Below are 17,987 nucleotides of genomic sequence, written 5' to 3'. Positions count from 1 at the left end.
CTCCCTCTCCTCACTGCTCATGTCTTCTCTCTCTCTCTCTCTCTCTCTCTCTCAGCTAGTCTTAAAAAATAATTTATAATTCTACCAACAGTGCATGAAGTTTCCCTTTTCTTTGCATTCTCACCAAAGCTTAGTTCTTGACTTTTTGATAATAGCCTTTCTGACTGGTATGAGCTGATACCTCCTTATTGTGGTTTTGGATTGAATTTTCCTGACGATCAGTGATACTGAGCATCATTTCATGTGTCTGTTGGCCATCCATATGTCCTCTTAGAAAAATGTCTATTCAGGTTCTCTGCCCATTTCTTTTCTTTTTTTTTTTTTTTTAAGATTTTATGTATTTATTTGACAGAGATCACAAGTAGGCAGAGAGGCAGGCAGGGGGTGGGGGGGGGGGGAAGCAGGCTCCCTGCAGAGCAGAGAGCCCGATGTGGGGCTCGATCCCAGGACCCTGAGATCATGACCTGAGCCGAAGGCAGAGATTTTAACCCACTGAGCCACCCAGGCGCACCTCTCTGCCCATTTCTAATAGCACTATTGTTAGTTTTTTAAGATTTTATTTATGTATTTGACAGAGCACAAGCAGAGGGAATGGCAGGGAGAGGGAGAAGCAGAAGCAGACTCTGCTTGATGGGGGGTTGGATCCCAAGACCCTGAGATCATGACCTGAGCTGAAGGCAGAAGTTTAATGACTGAGCCTCCCAGGTGCTCCTATTTGGGGTTTTTTTTGGTGTTCAGTTCTAGGAGTTCTTAATGTTTTGGATATTAATCCCTTATCAGATATATCATTTGCAAATATCTTCTCCCATTTAGTAGATTGCCTTTTTAGGCCATTATGTTTCCATTTTTATTTGTGTCAAAGTATTTTCTTTTTAATTTCCTCTGTGATTTCCTCTTTGACCCATTGGTGGTTTAGTAGTATGTTGTTAGCCTCCACGTGTTTGGCTTTTCCCCGTGTTTTTCCTGTAATTGATTTCTGGTTTCATACCGTGGTGGGCATAATAGACACTTGGTATAATTTCTGCGTTCTTAAATTTATTGAGACTTGTTTTATGGCCTAACATGTGATCTGTCCTGGAGAATGTTCCATACGCACTTGAGAAGAATGTATATTTTGCCATAGTTGGATGGAGTGTTCTGTTCGTTAAGTTTATCTGGTCTAACGTGTTGTCGAGGCCAGTGTTTCCTTGCTGATTTTCTGTTTGGATAATTTGTCCATAGATGTAAGTGGGGTATTAAAGTCCCCTATGATTATTGTGTATTACTGTCAATTTCTTTTTATAACCATTAATTTTTATATTTAGGTGCTCTGTTAGGTGTATAGATATTTACAATTGTTACATCCTCTCCTTGGATGATCTCTTTATCATTAAGTAATCCCTTTTTTTGGTCTCTAGTTACTTTTTGTTTTAAAGTCGATTTTGGGGGCGCCTGAGTGGCTCAGTTGTTAAGCATCTGCCTTCAGCTCAGGTCATGATCCCAGGGTTCTGGGATTGAGCCCCCAAGTCAGTTCCCTGCTTGGCGGGAAGCCTGCTTCTCCCTCTCTTGCTTCCCCTGCTCGTGTTCCCTCTCTCATTGTCCCTCTGTCATATAAATGAATAAAATCTTTAAAAAAAATAAAGTCGATTTTGTCTGACATAGTATTGCTACCCTAATCTCTTTTTTTTTTCCACTTCCGTTTGAATGGAATATTTTTTTCAGTCCCTTCACTTTCGGTCTCTTATGTGTCTTTACAGCTGAAGTAAGTCTCTTATAGGCAACATATTAGATGGGTCTTGTTTTTAAAGATTTATTTGAGAGAGAGAGAGAAAGCACAGAGGGAGAGGGAGAAGCAGACTCCCCCCACTAAGCAGAGAGCCTGATGTGGGGCTGATTCCAGGACACTGGGATCATGACCTGAGCCACAGGCAGGTGCTTAACCGACTGAGCCAGCCAGGCGCCCCGGTGGATCTTGTTTTATCCATTCAGTCACCCTGTGTCTTTTGAAGCTTTTAGACCATTTACATATTAAGCAGTTATTAATGGGCATGTACCTATTGTCATGTTGCCAGTTTCTTCCTGAGTTTGGTTTTATTTTTTTTGTTTGTTTGTTTTGGGGGGTTTTCTTGAGGGTGTGTATTTTGGAGCTCTTCTGTTTCTTTATCCTTATGCTGTCTTCCCTCGTGGTGTGATGAGTTCCTTTAAAGTTAGGGTTGGATTCCTATATTTATTTATTTGTTTTCATCTTTTAAAGATTTTTGGTTTGCGGTTACCATGAGGTTCGCATAATATCCCGTGTGTATAATAGCAGTCTATATTAAGTTGATCGTTGCTTAAATTCAAACACATTTTCAAAGCTCGACTTTTTTACTCCCCCACATATTTTATGTATATGGTGTCCTATTTGACATCACTTTATTTTGTGTATCTGTTGGCTGATTTTTGTAGGAAACCTTTTTTTTTCCCACTTTTGTCTTTTTTCCATGATATAATGGCTTTATAGGTGATTCATCTTCACTGTATGTTTGCTTTTACCAATGGAGTTTTCCTTTCACCATCTTCTAGTTATAGCCTGTTCTTTTCACTTAATTCCCTTTCACATTTCTTACTTCTTGTAGGACTAGTTTAATGCTGATAGACTCCTTCAACTTTTGTTTGTCTGGCAAACTCTTTATCTCTCCCTTTATTCTGAATGACAACCTTGCTCAGTGCAGTGTTCTCGGTTGTACGTTTTTTTCCCAGCACTTTGAATATGTCATGCTGCTTTCTTCTGACCTGCAAAATTTCTGCTGAAAAAAAATCATCCTTCTCAAGGTCCCCTTGTATGTGACTGTTTCCTTTTCTCTTGCTGGTTTTAAGATTCTGTTTAATTTTTGCCATTTTAATTATTATGCACTAGGGTAGACCTTCTGGGTTTCATTCTCCCTTTGTGGGGCTCCCTTTGTGATCTGTATCCATTTCTTTACAGGTTAGGGTAGTTTCAGCCATTATTTCTGTCCTATCTCTGTCCTTCCGTAATGCCTATAATTCAGACATTCTCTTATGCTTGATGTTGTTGCAGAGGTCCCTTAACATATCATTTTTTAATTTTCTTAATGTTTTTTAAAGATTTAATTTATCAGAATGAGAGAGAGCATGTGCGAGTGCACAAGCAGGCTCCCTGCTGAGCAAGGAGCCAGATTCAGGACTAGATCCCAGGACCCCGAGATCATGACCTGAGCTGAAGGCAAAGGCTTAACCAACTGAGCCACCCAGGCATCCCACAGAGCCTTATTCTTTACATTCTTTTCTTTCTGCTCTTTGGCTTGGTTGCTTTCCATTAACCTGTCTTCATCGCTGATCCATTCTTCTGCATCTTCTAATCTGGCCTTGAGTCCCTGTAGTTTGTTTTTCATATTTTCTGTCTTTGTTAAGGTACTTCCTGAATCATCCACTCTTCCCTCCAGTGCCAGTGAACATCTTTATGACCATTACTTTGAGCCTTTAATCAGGTTGAATGTGTATTTCCATTTTGTTTAGTAGCTCTTTTTTCTTGGGTTTTGTTTTGATCTTTCATTTGGGTCATGTTCCTGTCTCCTCAGTTTTCGTGACTCTCTGTGTGTCTGTGTATTAGGTCAGTCAGCACCCTCTCCTGTTTTTGAAAATAGTGGGTTTCTATAAAAGGTGTCCTGTGGTGCCCAATAGTGCATCCCCGCCCCCCAAGTCACCAGGCCCAGGTCCTCCAGAAATATTTTGTGTGGGGGCTGCATACCCTCCTGGTGTAGACTGGTCCGGGACTACTGTAGGATCCGAGGTAGGCCTGGCTTGCCCCCAGCACCGCTGCTTTGCAGGTCAGGCTACAAATGCTGCAGGTGTGCTGGTGGATGGGCTGCCTCCCTACCCACCCCCCCACCCCCCCCCCGCCCCTCCCCCCCCCATCCCGTCCATAGGTGGTTTGGAGAGGCCCTGGTTTTGACCGAGGCTCCCTACCAGGTGTGCTGGAATGGGAGCCACTTGGGATGGGCACCTTTGGGTACCAGGGTTCTATAGGGGACCATGGAGGGAGCGAGTAATGTTAGCTAGGTAGATGGAGGGTGTCACAGCTGGCTTCCACCAGCATCGGGAGTAAGGAGGGCAAGGAAAATGGCACCTGCCCGCACTTTTCTTTCTAGAGAGAGTTCCTGCAGATCCCTGCTCCTATAATTAGGGGCACATGCCCTATAATTAGTCAGTAAATCTCTGTCACATGTAACCACGTGCTTTTCAGATTGCTCCCTCTGCTGGGTCTCAGAATGAGGGATCCAGTGCACTGGCCCTTTAAAAGCAGAGTCTCAGTATAGCCTTCCAACTCCTAGAGTGAAGCCCCACTGATTTTCAAAAGCTAGATGTTGTGGGCACTCCTCTCCCCTGTGTGAAACTCCAGGGCAAGGGTGCCCAGTAGGGGCTTGACCCCCACTCCTCACGGAGGACCCCTGTAGCTGTGATATTATTTCTTTAACCCCAGTGGGTTGCCACACTGGGGATTTGGTTCCAGACTACATCTCTTCCCCCTTCCCTGTCAATATGGCTTTTTCATCTTTAGCTGTGGAAGAGCTGTTCTCTTGGTCTTCAGGTCCTTTTCAAAGTGAGTTGCACTGCACGTAGTTGCAGTCTTGATGGGTTCGTGGGAGGAGATGAGCTTAGGATCCTCCTACGCCGCCATTTTCCCAAGCTCCTCGTCTTTATTTTTAGTTTTGATGCATAAAGTGACAAATTGTCTAAATCTGGCTTGTTTTGTAGATAAAGCAATGGTTTTAAAACATCATCCAGACAAACGGAAAGCAGCTGGTGAACCAATAAAAGAAGGAGATAATGACTACTTCACTTGCATAACTAAAGGTAAGAAAATATTTTAGAGTCAGGGATTTCTAATAGTGACAATTATTTAGTAAGTGCTGGGATTGGATTTCTGGTGTATATTCTGTAGTTAATTTAACTATACCATAACATTCAGAACACTCTCAGTTGTTTCTGATAATCTGCCCCTGAGCCTCAGTACAGCTCTGTGAGGTTCTCCCAGCCTCTGCCCTCCCATCAGGAATGCAGAAGCTTGGGCCCCACCCCGTAGCCGCAGACACTGTCTGCAGTTTAATGAGCTCATCCTAGAGGTTAATTCATTAAGTGTTATTTCTAACAAGGATACTAATTTCTCCATTTCAGTTATTTTGTAGGACTAAATTGTTCTCAGATGTTTTTGCTAATTTAAATCCAAAAATTGATTATATCCTGCTAAGGACCCCAAGACAGTTTATTGCTCTTTATATGGCCGTGTCATCATCAAGCAAATTAACATAGGTTGTTGCCATTTCTAAATGTGTCCTTCAGTGTGATTTTACTCCCAACACGGGGCTTAAACGTGCAACCCTGAGGTCAAGACCTGAGCTGAGGTCAATATACAAGAGTCGGACAGTTAACCGAGTGAGCCACCCAGGTGCCCCTGATTGTACATGCTAAATTTTTAAAATTGTGCACACATCTTTCAAACTTACTCTTTTGAGCCCAGTCTTACACAGTGCTTAAGATGTTAAAGATTCTTTGATTCTTTACAACCTTGGAATCTTAACGGTTAATTTTCTATTTCTTTTTCCTTAGAGTCATACATTCTTAGGGGTTGAGTATTTAACTGTTGTTTTGTTATGTAACTTCCAAAAGAGATTCTGAAGAAGTTGTGAAGTGAGATTATATCCAGTAGTGTTGGAGGTGTTATTACCCAGATTCAGTCTCTTCCAGCCCACAAGCACACCAAATTTTTAAATATGAAAAATAATAACCTTTTTTTAAAGGAAGGAGGTTTTTTTCCCCCTCAAAGGAAAAAATACAGAGTCATGGTAATGTGATCTTACCATTTTTTCCTCAGCTTATGAAATGTTATCTGATCCAGTGAAAAGACGGGCATTCAACAGTGTAGATCCTACTTTTGATAACTCAGTTCCTTCTAAAAGTGAAGCAAAAGACAATTTCTTCGAAGTGTTTTCCCCAGTGTTTGAAAGGAATTCTAGGTGAGTTAAGGGATCCCCTTGTGATCATAATGTTCTGTTGGCTTCCTGCATGTGCTTCCCGGCGTCTGCATCTTTCCTCTGATAGGAGCTTTTGCTCTTTCTCCTCCTCTCCAGACTTGAGCCCCTCTGGTGAACGAACTGCTCTTCATTTATTTTGCTCTTTGAACAAAAGTTCTGCCTTTCCCATGGCGAGATTCCTTTACACCTCAGGATGTTTTTCTTTCAGATTTCCTTTGTGAGAAAGAACAATACCTGACTTTATGTCGTGTGATAGTGTAATTTAGGATGATATAACTTTAATGTGAGTGTATATGTAATTTATTTCCTAAGTCCGCTTTTAAATGTTGTATATCAATATTGTACATTTTTTTGGTTCCATCTGCACTGGAAGGTTTCCCTAGAGCACAGCTTGGCTGCACACTGGCGGCAGCTGGAGAGCTAGAAGACCTCCCGATGGCTGTGTTCCACCCGGGGAGATGGAGATTTAACTGTGATTTCGATTTAATGAGTTTGGAATGTCTGTCGGATATTTAAATACTCCCAGGTGATTCTACTGTGCAGTCAGGTTTGAGACCCACTTTATTTAGTGCAGCTTACCTGCCCACTCTCTTGGTTCTTGTTTTGTGATAATGTTGACCGGTGGTAAAAACAAGAGTGAGATGTATTTTGTTGTGGAATAGTTTCAAAGAGTAGAAAACACGGGTCAGTAACAGCCTCTGGATCCTTCCAGAGATGGCGTTGAGGTGCTGAACTGAGAAGTCTGACTCTGAGGGAGTTGGTCATGGTGCTGATGGGGTGGGAATCCTCTCCCTGTATCGACATTTGTAAAAAACCTGGACCTGGTTGTTTCCATACTGCCAGTTTAGAGGCAGGAGTAAGTGTGCCTGGGAGAGGGGGCTCTCGCCAGTGTGGCAGCTGCTAATTTATGGAGCTGAAGACAACCGGATGCTGAGAACACGGTTTTGTTGTTTTCTCCCCAACCCTGTCTACCCGCGCCCTCTCTCACTGTGCCGGAATGGGTCCAAGCCCACTGCTGACCTTCCAGCCCCACCTCTTAGTCATAGGGAAGGGGATTAGCAAAAATTGTTTTTTTAGTAAGTTAGCTTCTCTGTTGACCTTTTATACACAATTTTGAATTGAATTTTCCTCTTCTAATGTTTCAGGTGGTCCAATAAAAAAAATGTCCCTAAACTTGGTGATATGAATTCATCATTTGAAGATGTAGATGCATTTTATTCTTTCTGGTAAGTGAATACACTGTTTCTATGATGCTGTCATTTTTTAAAAGGATAATTACTCAAGAAATACTTGTTCCTTCATAAATTAATTGAAGGATAGGAGAGTCACAGAACCTTTCCTGAGCAAAAGCACTCTAATCAGAAGTAATCATAAAGGTTTTCACGTAATGCTCTCTTATCTCCTATATGATAGACTTTCATGGTTTTTTTATCTGTCTTCTAATAATCAGCGGTCCAGATGTCAAGCATACTATAGTGGTAAAAAATGAAAATAAAGGGGCCATTTGATTTCAATAAAAATAAATACATTTTCATTTGTCTTGCCAATAAAAATACTTGAATACATGAGGAAGGCAGTGTTTGTCTCTGTAACTAATTCACTAAGGTTTAATAAACACAGTATTCATGGCCAGTTCATAATTACATGTGCTGTATTTTCTCATTAAGTATTTGGTAAATGAAAACATGAGATTGATATGAAACAAAAATGATGAAATTTAGCTCTACCAGTTGTAGTTGCTGTTTTCCTTCAGACGATACAAATCAGAGATGCAGTAACCACTTTGAGGGTTACCTGAACACTTCACAGACTAGGACAGGTGAAGGTAGGGAGACCTTTAACAAGTCCCAGGCAAGAAAGGCTACTGGAGGTGGCAGGGAGGTGTGATTTTAATTTAGGGGTGATGGAGTACCTTTAGATTTTCATGCCAAATCCAGTGTCCTTTAAGAAAGAGGAAAAAGATGACTTGAGCTTAGTGTTCATCCCACCAGTGGAGGGTGGGGCTCTACTAAGACAAACTCATCCACTTGCTGTTAATGTTCCTTAGAAGTACGTGCATCTGACTTAATTTTAATTTTAAAAGGAAGATTTTTTTTCATTTCTTTTGGCTTAATTTTGTTTTTATCTGTGCTAGGTATAATTTTGATTCTTGGAGAGAATTTTCTTATTTAGATGAAGAAGAAAAAGAAAAAGCAGAATGGTATGTATGTAAGTCACTAATAAAGGAAGATAGTTATTTGATTCCTTGTGATGTTATATAAATATACTACACATATTTTATTAAATGTGTGTATCCTTTGAGCTTTTTAGTAGTATTTTGAGATCCCATCTCAGATGTTAAACTAGATGAGGCCAAATCAATATTTATGATATGCTTAAGAAATTGCCAAGAAATACAGTTGTCACAAAAGCTCAATTTAGCAAGTTATTTTTCTTCTGTTTATTTAACTGGTTTTAGTTTTCCCTGTGTATGTAGGGAAATACTTTTGACATGAATATTCCCCCAAAATTAACCAAAATTAATATTAAGTTGAATCACCCTTTAATGTTAATAGTGACATGGCATTTTAACCTTCTCAGACATTATTTATATATAAACTTATAAAATAATTACATTTGTTAGTGATACCATCTCTAATCAATAATTTGTTTGCAATATTTTCTATTTTATAGTCGTGATGAGAGGAGATGGATTGAAAAGCAGAACAGAGCAACAAGGGCACAGAGAAAAAAAGAAGAAATGAACAGAATAAGAACATTAGTTGGTAAGCATAACTGGTGTTTTTTAAAAGGTTCTTTAAATATTGGAAGTTGAAAAAGTTAAACTTTTTTTTTTTTTTTGGTAGACAATGCATACAGCTGTGATCCCAGAATAAAAAAATTTAAGGAAGAAGAAAAAGCCAAGAAAGAAGCAGAAAAGAAAGCAAAAGCAGAAGCAAAACGGAAGGAGCAAGAAGCTAAAGAAAAAGTAAGATGATGAAGCTGGATTTTAAGTGTTCATAAAATCTTTAATCCTCAGATATATTTAAAAAGCCATAATGCTGAGGGGCACCTGGTTGGCTTAGTTGGTTAAACATCCCGCTCGTGATCTCAGGCTCATGAGTTCAAGCCCTGTTGGACTCTATTTTGGGCATGAAGTCTACTTAAAAAATAAACAAACAACTATAACCTTAGAGAAGTGGTGCTACATGAATAAAATCTTGATAAATTGGTACCATTGATACTTACAGGCATATTCCTTGAAGCAAATTTTTATTAAGCAAAAATATGCCCTATATATTCCTTTAATATTGTCCTTACTTCTAATGTGCCTATTTTACATTTCTAAAAATGTAGAACTGTGCCAGCTGCTTTTCTCAATTCAGCCTCAGTCTTCAATAAGTTGACATGTCATCTTTTTTCCTAATTTATTTAAAGGTTGAATTTTTTTGAGTAAGATTATAGACATTTAGAAATCCTAGTTTTCTTCTTAAAATGATTTTATTTTCCATGATTAAAGCAAAGACAAGCTGAATTAGAAGCTGCTCGGTTAGCTAAAGAGAAGGAAGAGGAGGAAGTTAGACAACAAGCATTACTGGCAAAGAAGGAAAAAGATATCCAGAAAAAAGCCATTAAGAAGGAAAGGCAAAAACTTCGAAACTCATGCAAGGTACGTCAGACTGTGATTGAACCAATACTAGGTAACAAATCCAATTGCTGATTAAACTTAAGAATATTTCCTTTATTATGCTATGCAAATATAATTAAACTGTTATATACATTTTATCTCATTTAAACATCTTAAATGCTTTTAAATTCACTTTTTAAAATTTTCACATGTGCATATTTCAGTGTGCAAATGTGGTAATTGGGTTTTGTTTTTTTTTTTTGACATAAACATCATACTATTTTCAAACCTAAAAAAAAACCTCAATATTCTAATAATCTCTTTGATTATCACCAGAATGTCTTTGTATGGTTGGTTTATTGAAATTAGGATCTAAATAGGATTATTCCAAAGCCTTCAGTTGTGTGTCTCCCAGTTGTGTCTGTAACAGACCCCCCCACACACACACACCATCTCTTCCCCTTCTCTCATTGCCATTCATTTCTTGAAAAACCAGATTATTTGTTCTGATAATGTCCCAGAGTTTGGTTCTGGCTGGTTGCTTCCTTAATGGTGTAAAATCAATATTTTTCTTAGAAGTTATTTTCAAAGTTGAACTTGGTTTCTTTTTAAGGATCTGAAAGTTTTCATTTTTATCAAAATGGGTATCATTTGGGGGAGTACTCATAGTTTGCATTCAGATAGTGTTCACTGAAAAATATTGACCAAAAAAATCCCAGAAGTATTCAAATGTAGTTTTGTTCAAGAGCTGTTGTTCATTTACAGCTGGCAGAGTCAGGGACCAGTATTGTTCCTTACCAAATAGCACTGAATAAATAAATGAACTGCCAAGCTATAGGGAGAGATGGCCATGCAGTGTTGTGTACTGTACTGTTGAGTTAAATCCAGCGAGTATGTAAATGCTTACTCTGTGTGGAAACATTCTCTTCCATGTCACTGTCCAGAGGCCCTATCAGACATTGGAGCTATATTTTAATATATGCCATCCTGAACCTTCAATTAATGTAATTGAAGTTAACCCACCCCATCAGCAGGCTTTGAAAGAGATTGAACCAAAATACAAGCACGGGTAATCACTTCAGGCTTTTGGTCAGCAAAAAGAAATAAAATAGAAAAAATGAAGTATTTTCCTCAGATTTCACCCAGAAAATTGTTTTGAGAAGGATGCATTATATCATAGTAGTGAGGAGTTCAGGCTGAGAGCAAGCCGCCTGGGTCTGAAGTCATTCTCTGTTAGGCACTTAATGTCTCTGGGCCCCCAGGAGGTTACTTCAACCACTTTGTCCCTCGGTTTCCTCACCTACACAGTAGCTGAAATAGGACCTGTTAATCGAATTGTGAAGTTTAAATGAGAGCATTCACATGTGGTGCTCTTGGCATGCATGAGGAATCTGCAGGAACTTGAATAGTTAAAATTGAATCGTTCTTGGGGCACCTGGGTGGCTCAGTGGGTTAAAGCCTCTGCCTTCGGCTTGGGTCATGATCCCAGGGTCCTGGGATCGAGCCCCACATCGGGCTCTCTGCTCAGCGGGGAGCCTGCTTCCCGCCCCCTCTCTCTGCCTGCCTCTCTGCCTACTTGTGATCTCTCTCTGTCAAATAAATAAATAAAATCTTTAAAAAAAAAATTGAATCGTTCTCTTAGAGTTGATGCATAAATGAGGTAAACATTCTGGCATTAGGTAACTGTTTTATTGCTGCTTTCCAGATGAGTTCACTTATTCATTTATCAGCTATCTGGTGAGCTCTTACTATGTTCCAGGCAGTTATGATTGATGTAGATATAATGATATGGTCCTTGCCTTCCAGAAATCTGGCTAATGGTGGAAAATTAAAAGTAAACACTTTAAGACAAGTACGAGGAAGGAAGTACAAAAAGGTGGTCAAGGCAGGCTTTCTGGATCTGGTAGGGTTTGGCCAGTTGAAGCAGCGTATGCATGAGATCAGAGACAGGTCAGGGAGCACAGAAGGGCGCAGAGGTCCAGGGAAACGCGGTGTAATGAGCCAGAGGCAGCTGAAGAGGTGAGGAGCCAGTCCTGAAGGACGATCTAGGTCTTGGCTAGTTCCTTTCTGCCTCTGAGCTCGCTGGTTTCGGTCAGGATGCTGAGAGATGAGCAGAGGCAGAGACTGTTGAGGGTCTTTTGCCAAGATCCGCGTGAGAGAGAGTGTTGTGCCTTTGTCTGAGAGAGGGTGGGAATAGGAAAGGTGGAGGAAGTGTACCAGTATTTGGGAGGTAGCATAGGCTGCTGCTGCCTGTGAGGCACTGTTTTGTATGTTGGAGGTGGGAGATTTATATGTGTCCTGCTTTCCTGCATGGAGCACTTGGGTGCATGATGGTATAATTCAATGAAATGGAGAACAAAGAAGGAAAAGGCTGAAAGGAAGTGATGAGTTCCGTTTACTGCCATTTCCACCTGCTCCAGCCGACTTCACTGTAGGACATGTTGAGCACATTGAGATGCTCAGATGGAATTTCTGAGCGGGTGGTTGGCGGCACATGTCTGGAGTTCAAGAGTGGGATCACTAAAGTCTTCTCTGTCTCAGTGCCACCAGGAACCATGCGAGTAGCTCACCCAGGAGAGAGGGGTTTAGGATGGGGGAGGATGCAAACACCCTAGTTAAGGTACTGATAGAGGAAGAGGAGCCTGGAAAGGGGTGACCCAGACAGGTAAGAAGAAAGTCAGTAGTGCTTTTGGACACTAGGTGCTACTTGGTCAACAGTAAAAGCAGCATTGGGACCTTAGTGAGAGCCAGACTGCATGAATTAAGGAAGCATTAAGGTCATTAATTAATGTCTCCATTAAGGAATGGGAAACATTGAGCACAATCTTTAGTTAATCATAATTTTTCTAATACTTCTTGTTCCTTAACACATTATCTTGAATTTCACATTTAAGATTTCTAGCAAATTTTACAGTTCAGCACAAAGAAAGAATAGGCAGCCCACCAAAGAGAATTTTGAGTCGTCACACAGAATTTCTTGATTCTTAAGTGGTTCTGTGGGGAATCATTCTGACTTATAACATCTGGCGATCTTCCACACCATCACCTTTTTTCTGTTTTACTCCTCCATCCTCTTGGTAATGGTAATGGCAATGGCTTTTTTATTGCTCGCTGGCCAGGGAGAGCTTTGGGAGGATGGTTGTTAGTGGTCAGAAGGCTGTAAGTTCACCTCAGGAATCTCTTGAGAACTCAGATGTTTTGCAGTTGTGTTTATGGACATATTCTTTAGTATCAGTGGATAAAAGATGAAAATGTTTGTGTTTGTGCTTCTAGACCTGGAATCACTTCTCTGACAATGAGGCAGAGCGGGTTAAAATGATGGAAGAAGTGGAAAAACTTTGTGATCGGCTTGAACTAGCAAGGTATAACTATAGGAGTGCTCCTGAAGTCTTGTCTTGGGCTTCGGATGAAGTTTCATCCCCTTTTTTCCTTTAGCTTGCAGTGCTTGAATGAGACACTCACATCATCTACAAAAGAAGTAGGAAAGGCTGCTCTGGAAAAGCAGGTAATAGAACACATCACTTCTACCTTTATGTGGCATTTAATTCTGCTTATAGTGTTGGCTTTCACCTCAGTATTTCCCCACCTAACGTGTAAGTTAAGAATAAGGGCAAAGAATCTCATTTCTCTCTGTGTCCCCCAGTATGTTTTGCTGCTAGTAAGTGGTGGTGTTATTTTAAATTGGAGTCAGTCTGTAAAGTTGTTACCATGTATATAGCGTTTGAACTTGTGGTATCTATAGCACATTTATCATAGTTTTTTCAAAATCACTGTTAGAAAAGATAATTGTTTTGGCTATTCCTTAGCATCTTTATAGGATAGTAACATTTGGAACCAGAAGAAATCCTTGTTCTGTCTAGTGTATACCTTTTTACAGATGAGGAAACAGGCCCAGAAATTCAGTTCAGTGTAACAAGTGTTGGTACCTACAGTGTATAGCAATATATAGCCTAGGTAGTTCGGAGAAATTCCTCATGCTATTGCTGCCTCAGAGGAGTTCAGGAAGTTATGCTGAAAAGGCCTGAGGACCAAAAGATGGAGGGTCTGGAAGTCCCCAGTGCAGGACAGAGTGGCCAGGGAAAGCTCATTGAAGGCTGTGAGCCAGCCTTGAAGGATGGACGGTGCTAAGCTGCAGGTCAGGGGACAGCATGAACCCTAACACATAGGTAGGAGCAGCAGGGGGGAGAAGTGGGAGATGAAAATGGTTAGGAAAAGTAGATCCCAATGAAACAGGTTTTTAATACCATGATGACTATTTTCCATTACTGCAGATGTTTGAGTAGCAAAGGGTTAATGTACCTTCAATCTGGCATTTGTTGGCAGGATGTACCAGATAAGTGTGACTAGTAAGACTCTGACTGGAAGGACTTGGGCTGTGAGGGGTGATGGGAGTCACTGGAATCTCTGGCTCTGGGTGACTGGTTCCGAGGGGGGAAATGGGTAGTCACAGATGAGCCCTAGAAAGCTGTTGACAGGAGCTACAAGGCCAAGTAAAGGTTTTTTTCTTCTTTGTGCATGTTTAAAGGTAGACTGGAAGTAACGCTGTGAAGGATGGAACTTCAAGATAAACACTGGCCACTTTCTATGCCTTTACCTTTTTTAGAGTGGATATGAGCTTAGAGCTTTGAAATGGCCCTTATGGGCAAACAACCCAGTGACCGTAGACTCGACAAGTCATGTCCAAGGCAAACAGAAGCCACAGGACATGAATGCAAGGCAGGGGCGGCCGAGGGTGGTTCTTGGTGTCTCCAGCGGAGCTGTGCAGCCTGGAGGCCAGAGTGAGGCCAGCCAGAATAAAAACCTGATGGCCAGTTTCGGGGTTGGCCTGGGAGGCGTGTAGGGCATTGTCGGGAGGATACTGAGAAGTGAGAACTTCAGAGCCCCGCCAGAAAGGGAGTGTAGCAAGATGTTTGAAGTCCCTGACTTACCCGTGATATTTGTGTAGATAGAAGAAATAAATGAGCAAATTAGGAAAGAAAAAGAGGAAGCTGAGGCTCGAATGCGCCAAGCATCCAAGAATGCAGAGAAATCAACTGGTGGAAGTGGAAATGGCAGTAAAAACTGGTCAGAAGATGATCTGCAATTACTGATTAAAGCTGTGAACCTCTTCCCTGCTGGAACAAATTCAAGGTACTGGTTTTAATGAAACTTTTAAGATTTTATTTATTCACGGCATGCCTGGGTGGCTCAGTGGGTTAAGCGTCTGCCTTTGGCTCAGGTCATGATCTCAGGGTCCTGGGATCAAGCCCCGCATTGGGCTCTCTGCTCAGCGGGGAGCCTTCTGCCCCTCTCTCTGCCTGCCTCTCTGCCTACTTGTGATCTCTGTCAAGTAAATAAGACCTTTAAAAAAAAGGATTTTATTTATTCATGAGAGAGAGCACAAGCAGAGGGAGAGGGAATAAATAAAATCCTTTTTCCAACCCATGGAGCCAGCCAAGCATCCCAGAGTTTCTCTTAGTCTTAATCCTTCTTTCTTGATTCCCACCTCAAACGAGAACTGATTGCAAAGTCTGAGTTTAGAACTCGGAAGATGCTTTCAAGATCCAGCTTCCTTCTTTCTATAGATGAAGAAACTAAGGTTCTTTGCAGAATTTCTTTTTTTTGTGTGGTCTTATTACTCTTGGTTTGTACACAGAAATCAGTAAGGTTTTTATAGACTTGAAACCAAGATCAGTTTAAACATATGAAAAGCAAAAAAAGCTCTAGTCCAGGTAATAGTAATGAGACCACCAATTTAGAGCTAATTCTATAGATATTCTAGCTAATCCCTATGTATTACAAATGGAAGGATCATTCTAACTTTTATTTGGACATTTTATTCTCTAACTTACATATTGTGGTCTCTAGATGGGAAGTTATCGCTAATTACATGAACATACACTCTTCTTCTGGAGTCAAGAGAACTGCCAAAGATGTTATTGGCAAAGCAAAGAGTCTTCAGAAACTTGGTGAGCAAATCAATTTCTTTGCTACCTTGAATACAAATTTTTAACATTCTGTGCAATTTAATAAAAGACTAAATGAGATGATCTGTAATATTTTCATTTTGCAGACCCTCATCAAAAAGATGATATAAACAAAAAGGCATTTGATAAATTTAAAAAAGAACATGGAGTGGTGCCTCAAGCAGACAATGCAACACCTTCAGAGCGATTTGAAGGTAATTAAATCGTTTTTTCTTTAGAAAATGCTGGCCATGTACTCCCACTGTGATAGACCAAACCTAGGGTCTGTGTTCAGAATAACTGGAAAATAGAGCATTTCGCAGACCAGAAGGTGGAAAGGAAGCATTTTCTAGGACGTAGATTGACCTCACCTGACACCACTGAGAACTGCAGCTCCTCCATTTCAGGTGCATTAGGGGAGGGGCTGGGTTCCTTTTGTTGACTTGATTTTACAAATCAGTGGTAAAGGATATTGGGCCAGTTGAAATTTGAATGAGTTCTACAGACTAGCTAATGGTAGTTTATCAAGGTTAACTTCCTGATTTTGAAAAATGTAATTATGTCCTTGTTTTTAAGGAAAAATGAAGTTTAAAAGGAATAAAGGGCATTGTGTCTACAACTTACATGGTTCAGAATAAATTAGGGTGGTAAATGTATAGAGAAAAAGCAAGCGTGGAAAAATGTTCAGATTTGGGCAATCTTGGGAGCATGTACAGGGATTCTTTATTTCAAAATAAAGCTTAGTTAAAACCTGTTAGGGTTTGTCTTCAGTGTTCTTCCCTGGACCAGTGTCTTTCAGACTGTAAACTGTGACCCATAGGCGGGTCATGAATAGAAAATATCAGAGAGCATTACACCTTTTACTACATAAGTGGGTATCACTTGTAAAACTTTTGTCCATGTATAATGTGCATTTAGGTACAAACTTTTTTTCTGTGAATGGCTGACCAAAAAAGGTGAGAAAAGTTGTTTCACTTGATACCTTGTGAGTCACCATCTGTTCTCCCTAATCTTGGGATATGCTTTCCAAATCACAGTTCCAAATACATGTTTCGGGATTAACTACTTCTGATAACCATCCCTGTCCCCGGAGTCCCACTTTTCCTGTATGCTTAACCTGGTTTATTATCCCACAATTTCAGTATCAAAGTATTAAAGAGGCTTATGCTATAAAGAGCCTAAAATCATACTGTGGTTGCAAAAATCGGGGGTGGGGTTTTTGGGGGCTGTTTTGTTTTATTGGTCTAGGCTGGCCATTATTTAGGCTCTTTTAAGGTAAGTAGCAAAGGGAAGTTCCAGGGCACTTCTGAAGGGGTTTATTTTCCGGCTCCCTATGTCCTCCATCTTTTTTCCAAGAGAGGAAATGAATTCAATCCATGGTGTTAAATGTGGGCCTGAGACCAGTGAAAGGAAATTCCAGGGCTTTCTGCAATTTAAAAGCCGGCTTCAGCTATTTACCTATTTAGTATTTTTGTTTTCCCACAGAAGTGTGATGTGTAATACTTTACATATCACATTATTTACTTCCTCCTAAGGAGGACGACCTACATTTGTGTCTGATACGTATGTGAAAGGTCTTGTCAAGCACCAAGGAATTAGTTTAATAGAGGTTCTTATTAGCATTAGCTCCTGCAAGAATTTAGTGTATGGATGTGTCGAAAATGCCCCACTGCAACACAGAATCTAATGCGCCTAGAGCACTGTAACCCTTGGGCACTTGGCTTAATTATGCTAGACTTTCGTCCAGTGTAAAAGAGAATGCTTTTCAGGGTCTTATCCACCTAAAAAGTTTGGGGTTTTTTCCAACCAACCAGTCTGGTGAGTATAGTAGATTTTAAGAGACCAGCAATATAAGGCAGATATTTCTGACTATACTAAAAAAAAAAAAAAAAAAAAAAAACGAGGTATTTTGGGGGATGTGAGTTATCTTAAAAGTTTCTCCTCTCATTTAGTACTTTAGAGGTTTTCCTGTGTGATGACATACATGAAGTTGGTTCAGAATCCCCACAGATCTGAATGGCCGCTTACTAAGATACCTATGCACCAAAACTCACCTGGGAGGGTGCTGCAACAGAATTTTCTATCAGGCTAAGATATTTCAAATAGAAATTTTTCTTAAACAGGTCCATGTACAGATTTCACCCCCTGGACGACAGAAGAACAGAAGCTTTTGGAACAAGCTTTAAAAACGTACCCAGTAAATACACCTGAAAGGTGGGAAAAAATAGCAGAAGCAGTGCCTGGCCGCACAAAGAAGGACTGCATGAAGCGATACAAGGTGATGGGAGGTTCTAGAACTTAGAGTCCATCAGCATTTCAACTATATTGTAAAGAAATGACAAACCTTAGCAGCTTTCTAGCTCTGGCAGTTAGTGCAAATCGCCTTGGCACTGGTGTCTTAATGACAGATTTCCCCAGCCT

General features: G+C 40.5%; 1 protein-coding gene across 3 annotated transcripts in view; it reads left to right on the top strand.

Annotated features, from left to right (window-relative positions):
- Window positions 1-17,987, top strand: part of DNAJC2 (DnaJ heat shock protein family (Hsp40) member C2) — a 33,712-nt gene that overhangs the window by 15,541 nt on the left and 184 nt on the right. For all 3 annotated transcript variants that reach the window (XM_032873304.1, XM_032873305.1, XM_032873306.1), the window contains 13 exons: window positions 4,738-4,836; window positions 5,855-5,996; window positions 7,160-7,240; window positions 8,149-8,214; window positions 8,688-8,779; window positions 8,861-8,982; window positions 9,514-9,663; window positions 12,895-12,983; window positions 13,057-13,126; window positions 14,567-14,751; window positions 15,469-15,569; window positions 15,674-15,781; window positions 17,690-17,844. In XM_032873304.1, the coding sequence (XP_032729195.1) occupies window positions 4,738-4,836; window positions 5,855-5,996; window positions 7,160-7,240; window positions 8,149-8,214; window positions 8,688-8,779; window positions 8,861-8,982; window positions 9,514-9,663; window positions 12,895-12,983; window positions 13,057-13,126; window positions 14,567-14,751; window positions 15,469-15,569; window positions 15,674-15,781; window positions 17,690-17,844 (1,460 nt within the window). The remainder of the gene's footprint in view (window positions 1-4,737; window positions 4,837-5,854; window positions 5,997-7,159; window positions 7,241-8,148; window positions 8,215-8,687; window positions 8,780-8,860; window positions 8,983-9,513; window positions 9,664-12,894; window positions 12,984-13,056; window positions 13,127-14,566; window positions 14,752-15,468; window positions 15,570-15,673; window positions 15,782-17,689; window positions 17,845-17,987) is intronic.

The sequence above is a fragment of the Lontra canadensis genome, unplaced genomic scaffold, assembly GCF_010015895.1.
Source record: "Lontra canadensis isolate GAN:19392208 unplaced genomic scaffold, GSC_riverotter_1.0 scaffold48, whole genome shotgun sequence".
NCBI classification, from domain to species: Eukaryota; Metazoa; Chordata; class Mammalia; order Carnivora; family Mustelidae; genus Lontra; species Lontra canadensis.
The sequence above is the reverse complement of the archived record's forward strand: the minus strand, read 5'-3'. Positions and strand labels throughout refer to the sequence as shown.